At 42.7% G+C, this 26,698-nt stretch overlaps 1 protein-coding gene across 53 annotated transcripts in view; it reads right to left on the bottom strand.

Moving 5' to 3' along the window:
- Nucleotides 1–26,698, bottom strand: part of Rbfox1 (RNA binding protein, fox-1 homolog (C. elegans) 1) — a 1,527,688-nt gene that overhangs the window by 39,469 nt on the left and 1,461,521 nt on the right. For 35 of the 53 annotated variants that reach the window (NM_021477.5, NM_001359725.1, NM_001359724.1 and 32 more), the window contains 2 exons: nt 19,948–20,080; nt 9,108–9,147 (listed from right to left, as the gene is read on the bottom strand). In NM_021477.5, the coding sequence (NP_067452.2) occupies nt 9,108–9,147; nt 19,948–20,080 (173 nt within the window). Of the gene's footprint in view, nt 1–3,168; nt 3,212–9,107; nt 9,148–19,947; nt 20,081–26,698 lie in introns of all 53 variants that reach the window. The other 18 variants (XM_006522179.3, XM_006522173.4, XM_011245915.3 and 15 more) reach the window with 2 other exon arrangements.

Genomic DNA, 26,698 nt, shown 5'->3' with positions numbered 1-26,698 from the left:
TTTTCTTATCACTTGGAATGTGGGGACTACAATTAATTGAAGATTCAATTTACTTATCTTTCATTAATTTGATTTGCTTTTACCTTGACATTTACATTGTGGTACTAGGATCTAGTAAATGCTGAAGAAATGCTACACCATTTAGCTATTTCCCAAGTCTGTCATAAAGAAAAAGAGTAAGAAAGAAAGAAAGAAAAAAGAAAAAACTTGTTTACTTTTTATTTTGTGACAGTGTCTTATAAATATAAAGTTGGCCTTGAACTGATTCTGTAGGCCAAGCAAGCTTTGAACTTGTTATCCTTCTGTCTCTACCTCACAAACACTGCAATTACAGTTACACCAGTCTCTCTCTCTCTCTCTCTCTCTCTCTCTCTCTCTCTCTCTCTCTCTCTCTCTCTGTCTTCTCTGTCTGTTTCGTTTCTTTTCTTTTCTTTTCTTTTCTTTTCTTTTCTTTTCTTTTCTTTTCTTTTCTGAGATGGGGTATGGTCCCTCATTAGTCTAGAACCTTCTGCCTGCCTTTCTAGCTCTGAGATTCGAAAGAGATGCCTTAATGCTTGGATTTAAAAATCAAACAAAGAAGCCAGGAATGCCTTTAATCTCAGCACTTGGGAGGCAGAGGCAGTCAGATATATGAGTTTGAGACCAGTCTGGTCTACAGAGTGAGTTCCAGGACAGCCAGGGATATACAGAAAAACCCTGTCTTGAAAAGCCAAAAAAAAAAAATCTCAAAACCAAAAACCAAAAACCAAACCAAACCAAACAAACAAAAAACAAAAAAAACAAAAACAAAAACCCCAGAAACAAACAAATAAACAAAAGAAACTCAAAACCCCTCAGTTCTGATCTCAGTTCTTCCAACTTGCAAAGCAAGCCCTTTATCAAAGGAGTAGCTCAGTTACTAGGTAATTATATTTAAATGTAAGCATCTTTTGGGCTGGTGGCTATAGTATTGTTACCTGTAATATGTGATATTGGGGTGAGAAAGATTTGGTGGCTTGATCATGCCACCTGTCTATACTGTACATAGTCTTTTCTAGTTCCCTTCTGCATGAGATCTATGTTTTAGCCCCAGTGGGGCTGTGCCGTAACTCAGTGTATATGCATACACTGTAAAATAGCCCACAGATACAACTTGCTTTAATTGGCTTTTCTAAAAGGTGACTCGGACGAGCTGCGCTGCCCTGTGCTCTGCAGCTTGCTGAGCAGAGCTGGAGCTTCTGCATAGTTTCTGCTGATGTCTGAAAAATGAGGTCTGCTTTTGTTTGAGGTCAGCAGACCTAGGTCTTGGTAAGTCTGGTGCCTCCAGACCTAGTGACAAAAATAGTATCATGAAAGAGGAGATTATTTTCCTTCTCAAAACCAAAAGGGGGAAGAAAGTACAGTGCAGTTTTATCTATTCCACTCATAATGTGTGTGTGTGTGCATGTACATGTGCGTGTGCGTGTGTGTGTACATGCCCATCTGCACACTTGCATGTGCATTTAATGGAGAATGAACCTAGGGCTTTATTCATATTAGGCAAGTGCTCTATCACAGACATACAAATCTAAGCCTTCTTCTGATGTCAGAGTTTAAAACAGTATCTCATTAACTGGCCCATGCTAGTAGCAGCATTAAGCTTGCAGTCCTCCTGCCTCTGATTCTTAAGTGCTGGGATAGAGTCCTATGGCACGGAGCCATCTGGAGTACCGTCTTACTCCCTTAACTGCATGTTTGATGGTAGCTATAGAAGGCATCTGAAGAGTCTTTGCCAGGGGTGGACAGATGAGTTGACTTTTTTCTTTTCTTTTTCTTTTTTCTTTTTTTCTTTTTTTAACCTTCCTACAGATTTACTGGTTTGAGGTAGGGTTAGCAAGTGGAATGAAAATGTCTGGGTACCTCCATGAAAGCAGGGAGAAGTATAGGAGGAGATATTAGCTATGCAGTACCTCACAGCTGGAGGCATATGAAGTTTTTGATTTAAAGATTCCAGTGTATTCAGAGAACCTACCAATGACTATGGAGAAAATCTTTCTAACAAATCCTACAATCCTCCGTTGTGGCCCGTGAGGGTGTGCATGCATACACGTGCCATGGTGTGGTTATGGACCGTACCTTGGGTGTTGGCCCATGCCTTGAACCTTGTTCCTGATTTCTATGTACACCAGGCAAGCTGCTCTGTGGGCTTCTTGGAAACTCATGTCTTTGCCTTATCTTTCCACAGCAGTGATGAGTCAGACAAGTGGTGCTATATCTGGCTTTATCTGGTTTCTGGGGGAGTCAAACTTTGGTCCTCATATTTGCACAGCAAGTGCTTTACATGGTGAGCCATCTCCTTAATTTGAAAGTTCTTTCTTCTGATGGATTTATATCTGATGGATTTAGATACATTTTACATCAGGACTTTATTGTTATTATTATTATTGTTGTTGTTGTTGCTGTTTTATTTGCATGTTTGTATACGTACATGTAGTGAATGTGTGTATGCATGTGATATGGTGTGTATGTTTGTGTGTGTATGTGTGTTTTGTACATATATACTACAGTATGCATGTAGTGGATGTGGATATGTGCATGTGGTGTGGTATGTGTCTGTGTGCATGTAGTGTGGTGTGTATGCTGTGGTATGTGTGTATGTGTGTGTTGTGGTATGTGCGCTGTGGGGTGTACATATGTGCATGCAGTGGTATGTAGGGGTGTGTGTGTGTGTGTGTGTGGTGTATTGTGTGGTGTGTACATATGTGGTGTGCACATATGTGCACATAGAGGTCAGAGGAAAACTTGCAGGAGTCAAGGCTCTCCATCTACCTGGATTTCTGTGACTCAAACTCAAGTAGGTCATCAGGCCTTAGCATTTTTTACCTGAGCTGTCTTCCTGGCCATTTTTAAAAATTGTTTTTTAATATTTATAATTCAAGAAATTAAAAGCCACATTAGACCTCTAAAATGTCAAATTCATGTTTCATCCAAGTCGACATATACAATGTTGATATCTGGAAGGAAGTCCCCATTGTGGACATATCAGAAGTAACAGGATAAATCTGCATTAAAACTGGAAAATTCAGTCAAGGCTCTGCTGCTCTATGTTAGAGAACACTTGCCCTCCCGAGAATCATCTTGTTAGTCAGGATTTCAGAGCAAACCCACAACCACCGTGATGAGTGTTTTCCATCAGTCAGGAGTTCATACCTGTAGCAATTTATTGCCATACACTGGCTCTTGATACACTACTCTATAAGGAAACAGAGATGTAATGTTTTCAATGCAAAAAAAAAATGAAATAAATAAAAGAAAGTGCACAAATCAGACACAACCCTGGAGCAATTCATTTCCAAGTTTGCTTCTTTTAGTTCAGCATTGAGAGCAACTGGCCAAACCGAAATGGGATAAGGCAGGGTCCAGTCCTGGACTTGAAAATTCTAGCATTGACAGTTATAAGGAAAGTGACCATGAAGCTCAAACTGTGTGGTCTGCATTTGGGATATACCAATATTTGTTTTTAAGAAGATAAAAGGATAATTTCATGGCTTCTCACCTTTCACACTGCACCCCAACAGTTTCCGTATTATGAATTTCTCTTATCTCATGGTTGGAATTTTCTGCCTTACTTGAGGATTTTGTTTTGATGTCAATGACTTAGGGGCTAATATAACCTTTCAGGGACAACCCAGACTGACACAGCAAGTTTAGCCATTTCTACTCACACAGCAAAAAAGGCACCTCACAATTGCATTGATCATACTGAGGGCTTCTGCAGTATTTTAAATAGCCTTGTCCAGTGAGTCTGTGGGTGCACAAAGGACAACTACGTGTGGTCCATACATCTTTCACTGTGCTTAACTCGGGCCACGCCTCAGTAGAGCCTCATACAAATTGAGAAGGGCTATGGAAGGAAACAGTTGCCCGTGGGGCTATTTCATGTGTGTCACTTGAGATGGAAGAGAAATAAGTCTCTGGCTTCCATGGCAGATAGTGAAGTAGTTGACTATTTGAAGTCATTTGGGGACTTGCCCTATGCATCTGTATATACATTTTAAATGTCATCTGACTTTCTTTCTCCTTAATTCCAGTTAACGTTCCTCTTCCAAAATCTAAGAGCATGGAGCTACATTCATCCAAATGTATTTTAATTTCCTCTCATCCCCTCCTCCTTTCCCTCTCCCGCTCTTTCCTGTCTCTCTTTTCTCTCTCTCTCTTCTTACCTTTCTTCCTAGTTTCCATTGCTCATTTGAATGTTTCAGATATTAGTGACTAGTGGTTTACTAGACCCTGTAGTAGATATGCCTCTTTTCCTTAATCTTATTTTCCTTCCTTTCACCTTCCTTCCTTCCTTCCTTCCTTCCTTCCTTCCTTCCTTCCTTCCTTCCTTCCTTCCTTCCTTCTTTTCTCTCTCTCTCTCTCTCTCTCTCTCTCTCTCTCTCTCTTCCTTCCTTTCTTTCTTCCTTCCTTTCTTTCTTTCTTTCTTTCTTTCTTTCTTTCTTTCTTTCTTTCTTTCTTTCTTTCTTTCTTTCTTTCTTTCTTTCTTTCTCTCTGTTCACCCATCCATCTGTCTGTCTGTCTGTCTGAGTGGATGTATCTTGGGCAGAGAGTGAGGCCAGAATTCTATCTAACTCCTCAGCTTGTTACATGGTTTCCAAGGTCTGGACACTGATCTTCAGGATTGAACAGTAAATGCTTTTAATTGCAGAGCCATCTCTTCAGTCCCACTCCCTTATAATCTCTATATTATCTTCATATTCTCTCCCTTTCTCTTACTGAATTCTACCACTGTGAACTAATCTGTTGTCCAGTGGTTAGGTGTTAAACTCTGTTTGCAGATTTTGTAGGCACAAGACTCAGTGCCAGGGAAAATTTGAGAATAAATTCCTTCAACAGTTATTTTTTCTGGGGGAAAATCTTTCTCTTCTAAAGAACATGGAGGTGGTAAAGTTTCTGTCTCTTGGGTTGTAGCGAGGAGGAGATGCTGTGGTGTGGACTGGATGCTAAGTATGCTCTGCCTCTTAATTTCCCTATGAACTGTTGTGTCTTCCTAGTGACCAAGGATGGCCAGCCTAATGCTGACCCCCCACCTGGACCCCGAATGCTCATCCCCACTTAGACCCCTGTCAACACAAAGTCTTGGGAAGAAAAGACTTGGGGTTTAAATTGGAGGACTCATGATCTCTGTTCCCAAAGCTCCAGGCTCACCCCTGTTCTTCCCAAGCTCACTCAGCATGGAATGAGCACACCTAGTCACTGTGAGTGTGACGTGAGTGAAGGAACAGCTTTGCTGAGACAGGGAACCAACCAGGAGCTCTAACAAGAGAGCAGCATGACTTGAGCTGGAAGGTTGAGATGTGCATGCTAGGGGCAGGGCTTACATGTTTCTCCTTCTCTTCAGAAGCTTGGGGTATTGTTAATATGCTGGGTAATATTAATATGCTAGTCCTTCCCCCCCCACACTTTATCCTACTGCCTGATTTCCTACTGCCTTACCCCAGCTCCCACCAGGAATACTTCACACTCCCAATGCTTTATCACTATTTCTCTCTATCCCTCTGTTCATTTTCAATCCAAATGGTTTTGGATCACATGCTGTCTCTTCTTTGAGCCTCCTTGCAAATGTCAACCAGGACTTATTTTCTACTCCTTGGTCAGTGTCTACCTTTGTGATACCTACTGTTTCAACCATAAATGGAGGGCCTGGCTCTCCAAGTCTGGAGAAGTCTATTTCTGCAACTTTCAATTAATATCGCTCTTACTATTGCTTCTTTATTATTTAATTTGACACTTTCTTAATTAGAGTGAGTGTGATGGTTAATTAATTATCAACTTGATGGGCCTCTAGATTTACTAAGGGAATAAACTCTGGGTATATCTGATGGGAGTTTCTTGATTGGGTTAATTGAAGCAAGAAAACTCATCCAAAGTGTGAGTGGTACCCTCCAAGGGCAGGGTTCTCAGACTGAATAAAAACAAGGATGTGGAGTGAACACAGGCACTTATGTGTCTCTGTTTCCTGAGATGGAGGAATGAAGATGGAGACCATGGAGGAAAAATTCAAGAGGAGGAAGACATCAGGGCACAAGGTACAGAGCAGTGGCTTTAGAGAGTTCTCTCCTGTGAGTGTGGATGATCCTCTCTGATAGGCTGAAGGATGGAGAAGGTTTTGTGCAAGAAGAATGTGCCTTGATTAGAGAAGACCAAAGCTAGGAACTTATGGATTATTGAAAAATCAGAGCCTTAAACCTCAAGTAGAGACTGATTCAGATTATACATCCATGAATCTATTTACTGTACAATACTATAATACAATTGTAGGCCTAGGTCAAAAACTTTTCTTTAAATAGGAAAGAATCTGAAATGACTTTCAAGAGAGCTCTATAGTCCCCATCACTTTAAAATGTGTGGGACTCACTGTTCAGACAGATAACTCAGCAGGGCAGTGGGACTTGTGGCTTAAATCCACATATTCAAAATGATGTTCCTACTGCGTCTGAGCTTTGTTCTGTGAATTCAAGAGTGGAGGAAATAATTCATGCCATTTACTTCCTTTGAAGTTAAAGTTGCCAGTAGTCCCCTGCTCTGCCTCTGAGGTGGGAGGTCCCAAGGTCTAGTTCCCTTCTATCTCAGAGGGTCACACCCCCTCAGCAGCACTATGCTACAGTAGTCTGTATGAGCCCAGAAGACAAACACTGGGCAAGTGAGGGGCTAACCTGGTACTTCAGCAGGGTTACCTCATCACATATTTGGAACAGGCCCTGAAAAGTCACATTGTTTTTATGATATAAAGAGTAGAAATGGGTTGGACAGATTGAAAAGAAAGCAGTTTGCAAAAAGTAGGCACTAGGCAGTAAAACCTGATGAATCCCTGATTTTTCCTGAAAGCTTCACCTGATAACCTTGGGGGCTGCCCCATTCAGCACAGGGGACTTGAGTTTCTGAGTTATAAAGGCTTTTAAATGTCCCTCAAGTATGCAGCAAGCTTTTCTTTTCAGGACTAGCACCTCTCCTAAGTGAGCAAAAGAAAGGTAGCAGGCTGACTCTCTGAATCTGCTTTGTTCTCTCTGCTCTGCTGATTTCTGATGTAGCCCCTAGCATCCCAGGACCTACAGTGTGCAATGCTAGCATCTCTCCTGTCCTTCCCTGCCATCTCTCCATGTCTCTCTCTCTTTCCCTCTCTCCCTCCCTCTCTCCCTTTCCCTCCCTGCCTCTCCAAATGCATACATATTGGGGAGGTGCATACATGTGCAGAAGCCAGGAGTTGACATCAGGTACCACTGTCAATCACATCTCTGCCTTACTTTGTGATGCAGGGTCTCTCACAGAACCTGGAGCTCACTGCTTCACTGGGCTGGGTGTCCACTAAGTCCTGCTAAACCAAGACTTTTATGTTGGTGCTGGGAGTCTGAACTCAGTTTCTCAGGTTTGCATGACAACCACTTTACTGACCGAGTCATCTTCCTAGCCCTGTTTTCCGTTGCTGTGGCATCCTTGCCCCTGTCTAACATTTTCTTCATGTTACAAAAGAATCTATAAGGCCAGAAAAGGGGAATTTATTTGAAATATGCATGGGAGATAACAATTAATAAATTATTTCACATATGAGAAACTGAGGCCAGAGAGGTGCATAGCCAATAACTGATAGCTAAATTAAAGTATTTTTTAATTAGTTGGTGATTTCCACACTTCTTTTTTCTTGAACAGATGTTAATACAGGCACTTCTATTTCTAGTGGATTTTATCTCTTAAGTACAACCTGCCACCTCCCAAGTTTAAGGACATAATAGTAAAATCCCAGTTTCAGTAATGGTAGGTTAAATCCATTCCAGGCTCCACAGAGGCTGTGGCTATGGACCGATTCTCCAATTCACTTTATATCTGAGGGTAGGACCAGGCTCTGCCCACCTCACACTCGAAATGGCATGAACTGAAGTTTTGGAGAAAAAGGCACAGGAGGGGCAGCTTAAGCTTTGTGACAGAAGGAAGTCAATTGTTCCCAGGACAAATGAAAGACATGTTCATTCACGCTAGTCTGGCAAGAGGGCAAAAACTGTACTAACCTGCAGGTGACAGCAAGTGTCTCAGATGCAATCAGAATGAAACTAAGCCTATCACTAATGGAGACAGATCCCTTGCTGCAAAACTGCAGCACTGGGAGACACAAAGGGATACAGTGAAATAATCAGGGTCTCCTGCCTCCTACTAAATAGCATCAATCTGCACAGAGATAAGGTTTGATTTTTCTTGTCTAGTATATTAAAAACAAGTATGAATCTGTTTACTTGCTTGGGGTCATTAATGCTACATTGGAAGTGTGTGAGAGAGAGGGGGGGGAGAGAGACACAGAGAGACAGAGACAGAGAGAGATAGCAGACTCCTCTACTACCTACTTAGTCTAAACTCAGTTCTATATCTGTTTCCATCACACTAGCGTGGCATCATGGGAGCATCAGGATGTGGCTTCTCTGTGCAAGCAGAGTTCATCCTGGTTCTGAAGATGAGACACATCCTCATAAAGAGCAGTCTCATGAAATGGGACTAATTGGCAAATACTACTAGATCAAGGAACTATTTCGAGAAATAAAGAGAATAAATGGCTAGAGAGGGACCTAATCCTCCAGGTCACACGTATTGTGGTGGCAGAATTAGCTCTTTATTGCTGTATTCAGAAAAAAGATAGGACTGGATTGTTCCCAGCACTGTTGATAAATAATTGCATTTGTAAGGAAAGCATAAAAAACTATCAGCCATGAAAATACCTTTCGGTTCTCTGCAGCTGGTAACTACCAGCTGCTGTTGTGAATATCCAACAGAAAACACACAGAGCACACTGAGAACTTTAGAGTAAATGTCACTGTGGGTGGGGTTTTTAATTTGGCACTAGAGGGGGGCAAAGCACATATTTTCAAAATGGGTGCAGTTATGTTCATCTACTCCAAAGTTGATCAAGGCCAAGTCATTAACTCAAAGATTAAGTCCCGAGTCCTTTGAGCTCAGGAGCAGCAGCCCTTCTACCTTGAGAGACGTGGTGAGAATTCCCTTTTGACCCAGAAGAGGAAATTTGACCCATCGAGTTCAGAGCAAACTTGTATAAAGAATGACTCCTGGAGGTAAGGAGGACGGCATGCACGTTAATGAATACTTACATAAATGTCTGCACCATAAAATCCATCCTGGTAAACAACACTGTAGAGGTGCACACACAAAGAGAAACATTCGGATTAGTGCATTTCCCCATGCAGACGCACCAACCCCACACGGGCCAGGTTAGTCTGGTCTCATGATCCGAAACACAGGAACTGAGGAGAGTTTCAAACTGATTAAGGAGGTTGGAGACAACAGCTGTCCATCAAATCGAGATCTTCCTGCTGGGGTTCCATGGAGTCTGGGTTTCATGATGGACCAGAGTCAGAGTGTTTTGGCTTGGGCACCAAAATGAGCTTCCTACTCTCAGAGGGAGGTGCATTGTACAACTTAGAAAGGCAAAGAGGGCTCCTGTGTATTTTCAAGTGGCCTACACAGACAAGTGGCCTACACAGATACACATATCTTGACAATTTTAAAGTTTGGGATCAAACCACAGATCCCTCCCTCAGCAAACATAAAACACAGCATTTGTTCCAGAATGGGCTTGCAAGGGCAGAGCCTAGGAGTGAAGAACTCTCAGGATAGGCTAGAACTGAATGGCCTTGGGGAACCCTCAAGTATCCCAGATGGTGCCAGGCATTTTGCTCTGTAATTATTTCATACTGCAGTGTTATCTGTAGCAGTTCTGTGAGACTTTTATTGTCAATGTAGCAGAAAACTATAAATGTATATATGTGTCTAGATATGTAGATATGCATATGTGCAGAATACATGTATTTTTATATGTACAAATGTATGGGAGCATATATATGTGTGTGTTAGTATGCATGAAGCCCTCATGTATTCATGAGTGGGGGTTGCATATATATTTTGTAAGTATTCAGATAGATCACATTCAGACTGAGGCAAAGTTCTACCTTATGATGGACGAAGCCTAACTTGGTGGGAGCTCTGCATATTTCTGTAAAATCAGCAGCCCAGAAAGAATCCATTTTCAGGGGCAAGGGGTAATCCTGGACTTCTCCAAGTCTCTTGCAATATCAAGGCCAGGAAGCTCAATGCTATGTCACCATAAGACTCCATTCTATTTCTTAAGTATCTGAGTGGGCTTACAGAGGCCGTATGTATCCTAGATGTACTCGGACTTCTGAGAGAATTGCACAATACCCTGAGGGCAAATGCTGTTCTTTCTGAACTGTTGTTTTTATACGATGGTCATCATCAGCTACCTCCCGTAGCATCTTCCCATGAAGTTGCTGGATGACTTATGATGCTGGCAAAGGACCAGTGAACCCATTGTTAAGTCAAGCCAGGGCCCTAATAGAAGCACAACTTTGATGGGAAAGGGTCTCAGGAGCAGAATGAGCACGCAGAAAAGCCAAGCATTTTAAGCCAAGGGAGAGTGCATTTCATCACCTAAGCACACACGCTCACGCACAGCAGTGACACTGGCTTGCTGGAGAACATGGGAATACACTTCTTTCCCAGAGTCCTTTCAGAGGTGATTGTTTAGCCCACAATACTATGATGCTTAAAGCATGGCAGGGATTTCACACACTAAGGAGGTTGGTAGGAATGGATCTCAGATGTTGTTTGGATTTGATCCTGAAAGGCTACAGTTCACAAGCTCACTTGTCAAGCAGTGCTCACCTCTAATCCAAAAGGCAGGCAGAGGTGTGTAAGGTCCTGAGCTAGGCTTTGCCATTAGCAATGTAAAAAGGCATTTGCTGTGGGGTCAGAAGGCAAGGTCAGCTTCTACCAACAGGCCTTAGGACAGATCTGATGAAAAGCAGGAAATCAACAGATAGAAACATAGGGCCCCAAAGCAGAGACTTGAGCAGAGCGGCAGCAAGATCACATCTGTAACACGTTCTCATGCCATCATTCCTCTTTTCATAGTACCTCTTTTCCCCCAATATCCTCATCCAAAAGCAGATAGCTCACCACTTAAGTGCCAGGCAAGGTGCAAAAACATAGAAAACTGGATCAAAGTGCAGCTTCCCTGGCAAACGGCTCTGCAGCCAGAGTGGTTACTAAGACATCTGAGTTTGGTTTACTCTTTGTAAGCTGGGACACACATGTGCAAACATGTGTTGGATTTGGTCAAGTAATGCTTTCTAAGTAACTACCAATATGCTTAGCACTGAGGCAATAAATTCCACAACTGTGACCCAATGGCTACCTGAAAAAGAGTTATCTGTCTTCCCTGTGGGTCCTACCATCAGTGTGTCAGACTCCTGTCCATCTAGGCTGCTCGCTCATTAGCTTCTACCTCATAGAAAATGCATTTGTGTCTAGCCTTTGTTTGGCCACAGAAATTGAAGCCAAAGAATTCCCATACGTTGCACTCCATTTAAACTATAACACTTTACTTCATGCCCAGACAAGGTGTAATAACTATCTGTTCAGAGGATGGCACCCAGATCCTAAAGAGGAGTAGAAGACAGAGGGTCATTTTTTGTCAATTCCAGGTAGAATTTAATTACTGGTCAAAGAACAGCCATGATGGATACTTAGAATATTTCCTCTTGGGAGTCATCAGCATCATTAGTATTAGGCTAGTGTGAACTACTTGGTGAGACCCTATTTTTCTATTTTATTATTGTTGAGAGCCTGCAGTCTGAGGTTTGTGTCTGGTTTCTGCATTCAGCTGTAATGGTTAATAGTATTGGAAGAAGGAAGAGAGAAAATTGAAAAATGACCCTGAATCCTACCAGTACATAAGACAAAAGAGCTATAGATGAATACTAATACCTTTTAAAAACTAGCAGGCATTTAAATACAGGAAGTCTTGCATTTTCCTAAATGTCTATAGAATAGACAAGGTCTGTGGTATTTTGTGGATAATAGGGAGAAAAGTTAAATATAGGCCTTGAAGGCTCAGTAGAACATAGCACTGAGCAGGGATGGAGAGTCATGTGAGGTGTCCAAGATTTGGCTCTTACAGGGAAAATGGCTGTTGCTCTCTCCATAAGGAGCAGTTGTGCACAGGGGCTGATATCATGCCAGACATTTGCATCCATCTGTATCAAAAGCTTCCAGAAGCCAGGAAGAACGCTTTGTGCTGTTTGCCTTCAGGGAGTCTTTGCTCTGAAAAATAACCCAGTTGCCATGGTTTGTAGCCCACCACAGCTACAGAAAGTTATTCTGAGACTTCTGACATCCAAATTTTGAGACATGGAATTGAAGGGAGACTGTGGGAAAGCTCCCTCACATAAGCACAAGGAAAAGGATGCAAGCCTTGTCTTTCTGCATTGGAAAGCTTCCTTTGCTCCAACCACTACTCTGGGGCTCTCCCTCCATTGACCTCTAAAGATCTAGAGTCTTCAGAGGAGAAAGAGCAGCTACAGCCATGGATCAAGCTATAGTTCCAGCTACAGTCCTTGCTGCAGAAGGGAGGAACAAAGGCACTTGAACTACCAGGCAAGCCAAGGGACGAGCAAGAGCAAGGAACCATAGTTAGGAGGAGTCTGGCTCTTTGGAGGGCCCAGAGGAAGGACGCACTTAGTAGCTTTGGGTCCTCACAGTCTTTTAGAAGATGGCCCTTTAGATCAAGAATTCCAACTTCCTCACTTGTACCAAGTACATTTTGCAGGCACAAGGGAGGCAGTGGGCTATCTAGCATCATGCTAATAACCCTCGGAAGCCATGAGCTGACATAGCCAGCCTCGCCTCACTCTCAGAGGCAAACAAATCCACTGGAACGGGCTGCCAGTTTTACAGAAGCGCTGCTTTCTCTGAAATATTACTCACAACACAAGCATCAGTAATGTTAGCAGCTTGGTTATTCTGGGATGGGCCCTATCAAAGGATCCTGTGCTCATTACCCACTGTGTCACTTCCATGGGTAATGCTTCCATTCCTTCCCTAGACACTAACACATTGACTAAGCTAATACATATTCTAGCCCTTGTCTTCTGGTTCCATGTCCAAAGTCTTAATGACACAGCAGGCAGGCAGTGGTCATTGAACTTGAATATGCCTGGGACTCACCTGGAGGACTAACTGAAACACGGATGGCTGGGCCCTATGCCTAGCCCAGAGGTCTTGCTTGGTTCAACAGATCTAGTTGGGGTACCTGGCTAAAGCATTTTATTTCTTTCAAGAAATGGGTGATGTCCCTGCTTGTAGTTTAAGAAGAAAGGGAGTCATTGTGGTGCTCAGTGACAAGTTCCAGGTGTGATTTTTAATTACATGGAAGAGAAACCTGAGGTTCAAACTCTCTAGGATTCTATTCTCTCTCTCCCCACCTCTCAGGGTCTCACGTAGCCCAGACTGGCTTTGAACTCACAATGTAATCAAACACAATCTTAAACTTCTGTGCTTTCTGCTTCAGTTTCCCAAATGCTTAGAAAACACGTGTACACTGCCATGTCAGGCTTTTCAGTGATAGTGGTCAAGTCTAGGGATTTGCGCAGGCTAGGCAAGCATTCTGCAAACTGAATGACATTCCAGCCTCTAAGGTGCTAGTGTTGGGGCATCGTTGAGTGTGGGGGAGGCCTTACAGAGTCCTATTGGCCTTTCCAGGAATTTCTCCCAGTGCTTTCTTAAAGCCCCAGCAAGCAGGTGCACTTAAAATATCAGATACATAGATAGGGAAAGAAGGTGGAGATGAACCAGTGTGGAAGATGCAGCTTTAGATACACTGTGGTTCCCACGCTGCAGACAGGAGTTGCTGCCATGCACTGAGCAGATGTGGCCCTATTTTAATGCAGAAACGGTCTGTCTAGCCATGCAAAGGTAATTGTGTTGCTTGTCAATCACTCCGGGACTGCAAAATGCTTTTGCCAGAACATGATGCAAATGCACATCTCATTTTCTTAAGAAAGTAATAGTGGTAGTTAAATATTTGGACACGGGCGAGCAAGGGATGATTGCACTAGAGCAAATTAGTTTACCTTATAAGAAGAAAAAGAAGGGAAAAGAACAAGGAAGGAATAAGGGGAGGATGTGCCCCAAACTAAGCAATCTGTTTGTGTAGTGGAATATATACCAACCACAAATGTATTTTTGTAGAAAAAGCATTTAAAACCCCTCTTTCCTACTGACCCTTCCACCTGGGAAATAAATTACATTTCTGAATATGCTCAACTGTAACTGTTTTGAATGGTTATCAGGTGGCTCCATGCACACACTGAAATTTGTATAGAACTGTGTATGTGTTTGTATCTGTACATTTCCCCAGGGAAAATGCATATTTTTAATCAGATTACCAAAAGCATCTGTGGAACTCATGCCCTCACTGGAGGCAATGTGGAATACGGGACCAGAGGTGGGTTGACTATTGTTCCCACATGTGAAGTGGAAGGCTCCTTGGGTACTTTTTAGTGTCTGGTACAGACCCCTGAGCCTCTGAGCCAGTATCTTCCTGATGACCATTGAATTGAATTATGTTGGATGTTGGAGGCTCATTACTTGCTATGCATGGACTAGTGATTGTTTGGTCTCAGGGTTTATTCTTATAGAGAGCAACTTTAAGAAGCTTGCTCTTGGGATACTGTCTGATCATTTTCATGGTGATAAAATTTGCCTTAAAGTACTTTTCTAGGGACCTCTAGAAGTTATATGTACAAGTGTCCTAATAGGTTACTTGAGGATGTGTAGAGTGTCTTAATCAAAGACTGCAGTGGCAAATAGATGGTCAACATATTATCAGCTTGACAGAATGTAGAATTGCCTTGAGACAAATCTCATGTCTATGTGGAAGGATCTACATTGGGTTAACTGTTGTTGGTGTAACCACTTACTGTGGGCAGCCATGCTCCTGGGTTCTCAGACTGAACCAAAAGGGAAAAAGACAGGCCACAAGTATTCATCGTTCTCTGTTTCTGATTGAAGATTCAATGTGAGCAGCTGCCTCAAGTTCCTGTTATCATGCCTTTCCTACTGTGGAAGACTGCACCCATAAATGCGGAGCCATTATAAAGCATTCCTTCTTCTTAAGTTCCTTTTGTCTGATATTTTGTAGTGGCAACAAGGAAAGTAAATGTTATAGGTAACATAGAACAAAGACTAAGGCCCCATAGCTAATGCTCAAAGTGTAGGCTTAGATCTATGATGTAGCTACGATACTTCTTAAGGGTAGCATGCTGGATCACTATACAACATATATGGTACACACTTCATAAGAATCTATTTAGTAACTACTTATGTGTAGTGAAGCAAGGTCTGTGCTGCTGCTCAAGGAATGGGACTAACTTCTGTGTGCTGCGTGGGATGCTGGGCTCAGTCTTGTGAATGTGTATCTGATTCTACCTATATTGCCAGCCTATAAGCGCTGTTGAATGCCAACTCCCTGGTGGATAACTTTTCATGAATATGACTCACTGGATGATAGACATTGTGTCTTCTCTATCAAAACTTCAGTAAATGAAATAAGAAACAAAAAAACACTCATCCATTGGACTTGCTGAGACAGTCTACTAACTGAGGTACTATGTAATACATAAACTATTGGTGTGTCTCTGTCAATGCTGTGCTTAAGGGACAGCATGGGGCTTGTGAACTGGGGGAGCTTCCTAGCAAAGAGGGAAAGTATATATGAAGGCAGAAATGTAAGATGAACCTGTATACCAATCAAGAAAAGGGGGGCACTGAGAGGGGAGCATGGGCAACTTACAAAACTGTCAACAGTAACATCGACCTCAACAAGATTAGCTGCAGTCCCAGTAATCATGCCCTAGCATGGGCCTCACTGAGCCATAACCTTGTATGACTCTTCCTATTTCATCCTTCATCAACCCTATGGAGCCAGGTACATGTTTTATTCTCCTATCAAGGAAACTGTGAATCCGCTTGGAGCTTTCCAGGTGGTAAAACACTGTATTTACTATGCATTCACTCTCTGGAGTCAGATTCCTTTACTGTTGGCAGCTGATAGTGAGTGGCTGGCTGCTTTTAGGGTTTTCTGCATATTCCTATGATTCCTTTATTGTCTGTGGGCAGAAGTATTGCTCTAGGAGTGATGATCATATATTGATATTTTCAAAGAATTTTATTTAGGTATGCCAGAGAAAACAAGATAGGACTGCTTCATAATCTATGTAGTATAACTGCTAGGAGGGGGAAAAGGGATACAGATAAAAGTATCTTTAATGACTTTCCTTGGATGCTCATGTCAATGTTGTATATCTCCACAGACTACCCTAAGGTCCACAGAGGTAGCCATGAAGTCTGTTATATGTCACATGTGAGTATGTGTGTGTGCATGTAGATGTGTGTTTTCTATCAGAGAGAAAAAATATAGAAGTCCCATATGGATCTAGAATACAGAACAACTTTGGGGCTAGAAATATTAGTAACATAAACTCTTATTGGATATTGCATGAATAGGAGTTTATAGATAAATGTATGTCCATTTGGTGACATTAAGAAAAAAAATTCTTCCTCAATAAATATGTTTTGTGAGAAAATGTCTTAGAAACATGGAGATGGCTGACTGCATGGATACCTGCAGGACAAGATCTTAATATGGAAGTCTAGAGAGAGATAGACATAATCTTGTTATACATGTCTTCTCTTCTGGGGTGCCGTGTCTGAACACCCATGCCTGGCTAAGGACGCTCCTCTGGTAAACAGCCCTCTACCTTACCACCTATCATGTCAATAAGGATCATTACCTTGCATATGGGGTCCAAATCCCATCCATAGAAGCTCCTGTGAATATGGCACAGATAGCATACAACAGAACATAAGATGTGGCTACTGCCAAGTGTGACGTGCTTGGCCGAACGGAGCTGGAGTAAAGGTGTCAGATAAACTTAGCAACCTTTTTCAAATGGACTTTTGAGACAGAAGCTTTGGGAGTCTATGGTTTCTGGACCAGCTTCTAATGGACATGGAAGACCCAGGTAACAGGTAGATCTGCAGTATCTTTGCTTATTGCTTCTACTCAACTCAGGATCGGGTACCTCGCTCCTCTGTGAAATCTATGTTCCGGGTACCACTCTGTTTGCTCCAAAAGATGGGCTGCCTGCCTTGTAATCTAAGTCAATGAACCCAGAGGAAAAAGGGAAACTTTCCTCTTGGATTGTGGTTTTACCCCTTCAATTCCATGCAAATGAATTCTAGCTATCTATAATCGGTAAAATATTGGTAGCTAAATAAATTTCCATTGCTCACTAGTACTTTGGGTCTTATAGATTCTTGACATCTGCATTCTGCCCCATATTGAGAAATACTTATAATGTATGTGCTCTGTGTGTGTGTGTGTGTGTGTGCTGTGTGCTGTGTGCTGTGTGCTGTGTGCTGTGTGCTATGTGTGTGTATGAATGTGTCTCTATGTGCATGGAGGGCAGTGCAGGTCCTGTTCATCTTCTGTAACCCTCTAATGTACTATGTTGATACTGGCTCTCACTGAAACAGAAGCTTGCTCGTTTGTGTTAGTCTTGTTGGATAGTGAGCTCCCAGAGTCAGCCTACCTCCAGGCTCTCAATGCTGGGCCCACAGAATGCTTACGCATGCCTAGCTTTTACATGGCATTAGATTCAAACACAGATCTTCATGCTGGCAAAGCAATTGGTCTACCTCAGTGAGCTATTGCCTCGGCTTCTGACACTGATAATTCAGTTTTAACTTCTGACTCCAGAATCTTGGCCATAAGCTCTTCTCCCAGCCCAGATAAACCCGAATATCTCTTTCTTAGCACATGCAATTATTTATTCTTTGCTGTGTCCTCTACATAGACCAATGGTGCTTTTGTGGAAGCTGGAGAGTACACGCCACCACTGCAGCCAGTGTAGTCAGGAGGACTCCTGAAACACTACACTTTCATCCCTTTCAAAGCAGTCACGAACATGTTGTGTACCATTTGGAAGTGCCTGTTTCTCCCTGGTGAACGTGGCATTCATTAGTTATGCATGGTTATTCCAGGCAAAGAGCACATTCATTAAAGTTAGTAAATTTCAGTTTTATAGCAGGTGTGTTATGTTGAGGTTTTTATAAATTGTTCATGGGAGGATAGGCCATATAATTTTACTTTAATTTTTTCCTGTTCAATATAGTAGGGAGATACTGACTAGGGGTATAATACAGAAATGCTACAATTACCATGTACCAAGATGATGATTTTTCAGACAGAACAAAGTGGCATAAATGTGCGATTTCGCATTTATGGCTTATGAATCTTTCCTTGGTAGTAGTATAAACCCAGATGATTACTTCTCTGTTTCTACTCCCACCCAGTGCCTTCCACAACACATGTAGGAAATGGCCTCATAATGGGTAGGTGTTATACAGATCAGAGTCAAAGGTCAGGTCCTTTCTATAGTATACAGATAGATATATTGGGGACATGGTGAGACTTTTAAGCCAGTTGTTTCTTCTCTTCTTTTCTTTTTTCTTTTTTTAAAATACATTTTTATTAGATAATTTCTTTATTTACATTTCAAATGTTATCCACTTTCCTAGTTTCCCCTCCAAAAATCCCCTATCCCCTCCCCCATTCCACTGGTCCCCAACCCACTCCCTCCTGCTTGCTCTCTTGTTATCATTTTTACCCAGTAAGAAACCTTGCTCTGACTCACTGATGATTTACACAAGAAACTCGATGTCAGTGATCGCGTTTCTTTTGTTGCCTTTATTCTCCCATTTTGGTGATTTCACCTAACCTCATTCCTGAGGATGCTGCAGGCTGAAAGAGCTTCTGTTTTTCTCACACACTTCAGCTCTGCTCTTTTGGAGTGGGCGAAGCAGTGAATAAATAATGAGGAGAATATTTCCCTTTGTCATCAGTATAGCAAGTGAGCTGGGGCAATTGAGATTTCCTAAAAGATTTATATGCAACAAAGCTTTTAAGAAAATGCTTTTAACCCTTTTCAGATGGTCCTGAGCCTAAACATAGTCTTTCTGCAGACCAAAAAGCTAGTCACTGGCCTGGAAAAGCTTGTATCAGATTCTCCTGAGTATAGGCGAATCTTCTATGCAACAACAGTCAGTCCAGTACAAGTCAAGCTTTTAGCCAGGCAATGCTTTGCCCTGAGGGTGGGGCTATCGTAAGGATCACAGGATGTTTAAATAGTGTTCAGAGACCAGGATGTTATCCACTTGATAGCATCACCCGTGTCTATCCTGTGGTAATAATCAAAAGTATCCCAGACCTTGTACTAATACACTTAGAGGTACCTCTCTTTGTGTCCGGGGTGGAGGAATGCCCTTCCAAGATTCCCGATTAGGGAAGAGCAGAAGTATCATTTCAGGGTAGTTTGCCTATAAGTTAGTCAACTTTTCTTTCCCTCTGTCCATCTCCCATTCCTTCTTTTCTTCCCAACCATTCCTAGACTTTTAGCTGTCAGTAACAAGATCCAATCACAGAAGGCCTGGGTGGGCAAAGAGAACGGGAAAGGGCAGGATGGGCTGTTTTGGAAAAGGCTGGTAAAAGGCAAATTAACTGTAATTTTATCCCTGTCTGGAATGTTTTGTTTGCCTCAACACCTAATTTTTCAGGCAAAAGTTCACACAGCGAGGAGTGCAAAAATGTCTAGGGGGGGGGCGGCGGGAAGCAAGATCTCCCCTGTGAATCTTATATATGGGAAACCTCATGTCCCTTTGCATTCAAGGGGTAAATACAGTCCAACCTCCTTAATAACCAGATGCTTGCAATCATCAGAAATACATCTTTGGCTGTAACCATTTCTCTGTTCTCCAGCATTCAGTCTCAAAGAGAATTTACATAACAACATGTGACATGTAGAATGCTTAAAGGCACCAACCATGACCAGACAAATTACACTCATTTTTCAATACTCCTTGCAAGGTGCTTTGCAGCAGGCAGGTTAGGCTGCATGCTGGGGAGGTTCAGGTAGGGTGGTCAAGACCATCATGCGTTGGCAAACACTCCGTGCCTCTGGGGAGGGAGAGCAGGTGCAGGGAGCCCCTCCCCCCGGAGGGTGCAACACTTACCCGCCATAGGCCGGGATTGGGGGCGGGGGCGCTGCAGCCCTGAAGGTGTTGTACACGGTGCGACCACGGCCTCGAAGGTGAGCCCCTCGGTATGCAGCTGCAGCAGTGGCGGCCGGATATGGGAAGCCAGGCACTATGAGAGAGGGGAGAGAGCCAGGCACAGTGAGACGCACACGTAGCCTGCCTGGCAAGGACCATTTTTCTGGACCCTGTTTACATGGCAAGAAGATGAGATAACCCAGCCTACTCTCTATTAGCAAGATGGAAAGGCAAACGCAAGTGCTGCACACCTGAAACAGAACCTGGTGAGCATGGCAGAGGGAACGTCAGAAGTTTCTGACCATGAGGGTGTGCAAAATGAAAGACATTTGCAGAGAATTCCTGACAGCAGAGAAGCTCCACAGTTAAAATAAAGCAAACTGAAATACGTATGTACATGCATATATAGGCACATATATGAGTGTGTTTCTCCATATATCTAGGTACACGTCTGGGAAACCTCATAGCCTTTTGGAAAACATGTTTGTATGATGAGAAGTCGGGAGAGGAGTTATGGCTGGCAATTCCTTGAGTGTTTGATCTCCTCTAGGCAGACCGTTCCACCCACACAGGCAGATATGAACTCCTCTGGAAGGTCCACGCAGCTATTAGGAAATGATCCTGCAGTTTCCTGTCCCCTGCTGAGCCTTACAATATTCTGCCTGTGCTGACTCTCCAGTTTAAGTCAAAGGCATTGTACTTCGAACCTTTCCCATACAGAGACTAGGTTCCCTGAACAGCCACTGCCTGTAAAAGCTACAGTCAGGGCCCAGAAACCAGAAATGAGGGCTACACCAGGAACTCAGGAACTCTGTAAAAGTCCCACACATCCAAGTTTCCCTTCTGAGGCTTCTGCAAGGCTTGTGACCAAATGGGAGCACTCTCGATCACAGCAACTTAAAGATAGTCTATACCTTGTATCCACACTGATCAAAGTGGCTTGCCTACACCTTCCCACCATCACCTTCAGGAATAGAAGAATCCTGCCCCCTTCATCTTAGCATATTCAAAAATCATTCTCACACATGCTCAGTTATGAACCTTGGTAGGGAATGTGTGGGAGGAGTGTACACTTGCACAGGCACACTCTCACCCGGGAACACATGCACACACACCACACACACATACAAGAAAATTTGAGATTTACACATAAACCCCCAGGAAGCACCTGCTCTCATGGAGGTGGAGGTGGCCTTAGAGCAAAACCCTGGGTCTCTGCATAGAGGGGGGTGGATATGATGGGGCTGTTCACAGTTCTGTAAGAATTCCTAGCAAGGTTATTCGCTTGAGGTGAAGACCAGCTGTCAGTGATTGTCTGGAATTTGGTACATGCTTTTGAAGGTAGAGCAGTCTTTTGTGGTGCTTTTCTTTGCAACATGAGTAAAATACCAAGATCATCGAACAAAGACAGACTGGATTTATCCTCCTGTTTTGAACTGTTTTACAATTATTATTAAAGACAAAGTGTGTGAATTTACTGCACTCTCATATCAGTCTCTATTACCCAAGGTTCCTGGATTGTGTTGCAACCAATATGGCAGAAATAGAGGCTCATGATGTACTTGGCAAAGCAGGAATTCAAGCCTAGGACTGTGCAGCACAAGAGATATTTGCTTCAAGACCAGGAAGACAATGGATGGGAATGGTTTGATCCTGACTCTGTCTAACCATTATGCAAATTTAAAAATGTCATAGATGTTTTGCAGTTTTAAAATAAGGAACACGAGAATGTAGAGTAGCTGACTTGCTATGTGAGGCCATGTGGATATTTTGGCTACTTTATTGTCTCCCTCTCTGGAGCCACACGAGTGATGACCAGGATGGGGACACCATCTCGGAGGACTTAGTAGAGATGTCACGGGAAGCAGAAGCCATTGAGTGAAGACAGCAAGTGCAGCTCAGGGTGGAGAGCCAGGGCTTCGTTCTGTACCTCTCGGTTTTGCTTGGGCAGAGTAAGTGTTTATAGATGTTGAGATGAGGTTGTGCTCTTCCAAGCAAAGCTTGTTAGCACAATCCTTTCCCAGTGAAGGGGACAGATGAATGGCTACAGAGCAGTGTCTGACTCAAACATGGCTGCCAGGGAGGGCAAGTCCCTGTGAGCAAGTCAAATCCTCTAGTGATCTTGCTGTGGGCAGCAGCCCTCATGTAGACAGCGAGGCCCACACTGGTCCCCCAGAAGGCTGGTTTCTGGTTTCCCTCCCTCCCTACTGCACATTTCCCTCTCTTCTCTCTTTTAAGACAGGCTTTACATGTCTTGGGAGCTAGACTTCACCTTACAGTGACACATTTGCCTCTGCCTCCCAAGTGCTAGAAGGGTGTGTATGTGTGTGTGTGTGTGTGTGTGTGTGTGTGTGTGTTTCTGTGTGTGTGAGTGTCTGCATGTCCCACTCCAGACATTCTCTTGTCCTGAATGAAACAAGGACAAGTCAAGTAGGAAAGGGAGGGAGGGGCCAATAGAATGAGAAGGAAGTGAGGGAATCAACAAGGCGGGGAATCAACAACATAGAATGTTTTTATTCTTTCTGCCTACCACCTATTTCCCCTCCCTCCCCCCTTCCCTCCCTTCCTCCACCCATCCTTCTGCCTCTCTCTATTCTTCCTGCCTCTCCTCCTTATTTCCCTCCATCTTTCTATCTCTCTTCTCCTTTTCATCCCATCTTTTCTTTGTTCTCATCTTTCCTTTATATACCCCACACAATAAAATTTCCTTCTGAAGACAGATGCTCTGGGCATACTGTGTCAAAATCAAGTGGCTTGAATTTCATAAAGAGAGAAGAAGCATTTTTGCTTGGTGCTATAAAGCAAGCTCCATTAGGACAGGGTTCTCTGTCTGCCCTGATCTTTGGTTTGGATGTGCACCTAACTGAATTCAATCCAGACCTTGCTCATCCTTTAGCCCCTAACTCCTATCTGGGTCTAGGAGAGCACTGTCCCTCTTCTCGGCTGTTGGCTTTCTACCAGTGCCCAGACCTGAAGATAAACACAGTGCAAGGGAGAGTCTGCCATAAGCCCTAGAAACATCTCTACTGTGGTCCTACGAGGCTCTGTGAAATGGTCCAGAGATGCCACTAGATACAGCGTCTACCAGTCTGCAGTGAAAGGAGAAACCACTTAAACAAATGTGGCGTTTACAAGTATTAAAATCCTCAGTTTAAGTCACTTCGATTTTAGTATAGACGGCATGTTTCAAAAATGGTTCTTGAGGCTCAGTCAGGAAAATGCTTGCTTGCACAGCATAGTAACCTGAGTTTTTGAGCCTTAGAATTTATATTTAAAAACAAATAAAAACCAGGCAAAATAGTACAGGCTTATAGTCTCAGCACTGAAGAGGCAGAAGTAGGCAGATAGCTGATGTTTGCTAGCTAGCCAGTTAAACCTAACTAGTGAGTCTCAGACCATGAGAAAAATAACAAGGTGGATGATCCTTTAAGAGGATTGGAACTCGTGACTATCCACAGGAACAAACACACTTTCACCCTGACTCTACACACAGAATGCTGCTTGCTCTGGGTAAACTCTCCCAGACAGGCAGTGCCTACTAAAAGCTATGTATAACACTCCATCCAGAGAACACACAAACAATGTCCTTCCTGCCCGTCCCAGGAACAGCTCTCCCTGAGCACATCAGTTGTGTGAACTGAGTAAATGCCCATCCATATCCACATGGTAAGAGTTTTGGAGTCACTGCCTGTGTCTCTGTACTTCTCTGCTTTTCTCCCATGCCTGCCAATGACAACATAGCTATTGTGTGCCACAAAGTCACACGGTCAGTCTCAAGGGCAGAGAGCACGTCTTTTCATTAGGCTTCTTTTACTCTCATAGAGTGGAAAATGTGGACATTTTCTTACTTGCTTACTGGGTGTAGTGGTTTATAAATGCTGACATGTGGTTAAATGTACATTTGAAGCAATTACCTGGACAGATAACCCAGATACAGATTAAACACAACCGAATAGATTTATTCTTCAAATATACACTTGGAAAAAACCCTCTTAATGTTTCATTTCCTCTTCAATACAACACTTACCCTGTCGAATTAAAAGTATTTTATCATCTATGTACATTCTGGCTCAAGAGTTTATATCCAGTAAAAGGATAATAAATGCTTAGTAAGCTCGATGCGGAATGCCAAATTAAAAGCATATACCCTCCCGGTTTCTGGAATGGAGTAAGCTAGTGCTAAAATCAAATACATGAATCTGTCACCTTTGCTAATATTTCTATATAAACTGGGTCTGATGGTTCCTACCTATAATAGCAGCACCTAGGATGCTGAAGCAAAAGTACAGACTGAAGCAAAAGGCTAGCCTGGGCTACATAGAGAGAGCCTATCTCAAAGAAACAAAACAAATACCAAGCAACAAACAGCCAAGAATGACGCTAGAAAACCAAAATAATGTGAACTTATTATCATGTTTAGAGCCATAATTCTTGAGTTGTCTTTTCCAACTTCTGATGAATAACTTGAGGTTATTAAATACCTAAATAAAACCACCCCTGACAATGGTGATATTCAAGTTGATTTGTGGATGCCGGATTCAATTCTGGATTTCCTTCTGGATGGAGAAATGAGGGAGAGAAAACTCCTAGAGGCCCACTTAAACCTGGACAGCATGAATCAACGTTTTGGAAGTCTGGTGTCAACAAAATAAAATTGCATGCAGTTCATAAGCTGCAATAAAACACCAGAAAAGCACAGGACAATATCAAAAGAAAAAACACACCTTAGGTGTGTGGCATGTGTCAATTTCTAACTCTACCCAGCCCCTGCCAAAGCTCTCCAGTTTAAGAGCAGGTAAGTAGAGGGTGGGGTGTCACCCCTCATCCTTGAGAATAAGGAATCTTCTTACACCATGGAAACTCAATGGAGCAGAGGGCTAAGCTAAGAAACAAGAGGTGCTCTGTGAGACCCAAGTGGCAAGGCAAATCAAGGGCTTTAAATGTAAGACATGTGGGTGTATCTAGGAGCCAAACAAGCCATTCACCAGAGTGTCTACTGCTTCCTGCCACCTCTCCCTCAAAACACAAGGTTCGTTTGTGCCTCTGAGTCTCCACGTTCATGTATTTACAGTGACTAGTGCCTCCTCCCTCTCCGTCTCCTTTATGAACATGGTGCTTACCTTCGAAAATAAACACAAATGAGATCATTTCACCAGCCTGGAAATCCCAAGAGAAGAAATACAAAGCCAGTGGAAAATACTTGAGGGTTATAAACTGCGTATTAAAGTTTTAGAGCTCTGAGAGAGGCAGAAGAATAGCAGATGCATACCCCAACAGGGGGGCAGATTCTGCAACACACTCATAAAAATATACAGGCTGCTTTAATGAGCAATTATTCTTTGCATTTGTGTGCTGGGTTGAATTTGCATGAGATTGCCAGATGCCCTGGTAAAGGTGTTGTCACCCGACTATGTGGGACTCTCTTTGTCTGATGCCTCCCCTTTCCCCCTCACCCTTTGAAGATATGAAGACACACGTGCACATGGTAATTTGTGGTTGAATTATACTGTAGGTAATGTATGGTTAGAAGCATTCGAATGCTTGAATTTGGGGGTTTAAATGTGTCTTCAGCAGCAGGTTCAGGGTCTTATTGGATTCCCTTGTGGCAGGGACTCACATTTCATCTGTCAGAGTATAAATTAAGATATGATGCTATCATTAACAAATGCACTGGGGCACTATAAACAGCCAGCCTAGCTCTGGAGAGGTAGGCCATTGTGCAGGAAACATTTCGGTGAGAGGTCCAAAAATCTGATTCTTTTTTCTAAAATGAGCAAAAATGTTAACCTCTGTTTTCAAAAATGAATCCAAAATGAAAGTCCACCAAGCTAGTTTGGAGCCCAGAGCTCACACAAGACTAATGTAATATAACAGGGTATATTAAGTTATAGGTAAAAATACATGTCTTTTTTCTTTTAATGAAGTAACTTTTAGGGTACAGGGGAAAATGATTCATTATTTCGGGAATTTATATAGGGACCCCAAACTGCACTTGAATTTGTAGAATTTCTGGTTCTTCTACTCACATGTCTTTATGTTTGAAACCCACATTCAGGATCCATGCCTGTTTCAGCACAAATGATGTTAAATGCTGCTGCTTGGAAGTGAATAAATCTACATTTTGGACAAACTGGTTCCTTATAGGACATCCTCATTTGAAATGCATTGAATGCGAAAACAAAAAAAAAAAATTCTAATTAATGTACAACTCTAATCACCATTCTCCACATGGAAGAGTAATTTTTCACTGTTCATTTGCTTGGTTTAATCTCAAAACTGACATAACAGAAATGCAATGCCCTATAAATCTCTGCTCGTTTCTTTCTTTAATATTCATATTCCATTGAACTGCGGAGGCTTGTTGCTGCATTTGGCTACAGCATCCGAAAGTGTCGATAAAAATATTGTGAAAGGCAAGATGTGTTTTTTTGCTGGCTGCGCTGGCCATTTATTGGTGGTGGTGTTGGTGGGGGGGGGGGTCGGGAACACAATAAATGGCTGGTGGATCGTCCCTCGGCTGGCTGGCTGGTGGGTGATTAGTGATTAATTACCTTGCAGCAAATTGACACGGCACCAGGAAATTGACACAGCCCTGATTAATTAACTTTTTATGGGCGGTAGTTACTCACAAAACACTGCGCACCATAATTGAATCTCTTTACATAACAGTCATGGTACAAAAGTTTTACTCAAATCCAAATTAGCCAGAAGT

The sequence above is a fragment of the Mus musculus genome, chromosome 16 (assembly GCF_000001635.26).
Source record: "Mus musculus strain C57BL/6J chromosome 16, GRCm38.p6 C57BL/6J".
NCBI lineage: Eukaryota > Metazoa > Chordata > Mammalia > Rodentia > Muridae > Mus > Mus musculus.
Note: the sequence above shows the minus strand (reverse complement) of the source record. Positions and strands in the feature narration are given on the sequence as shown.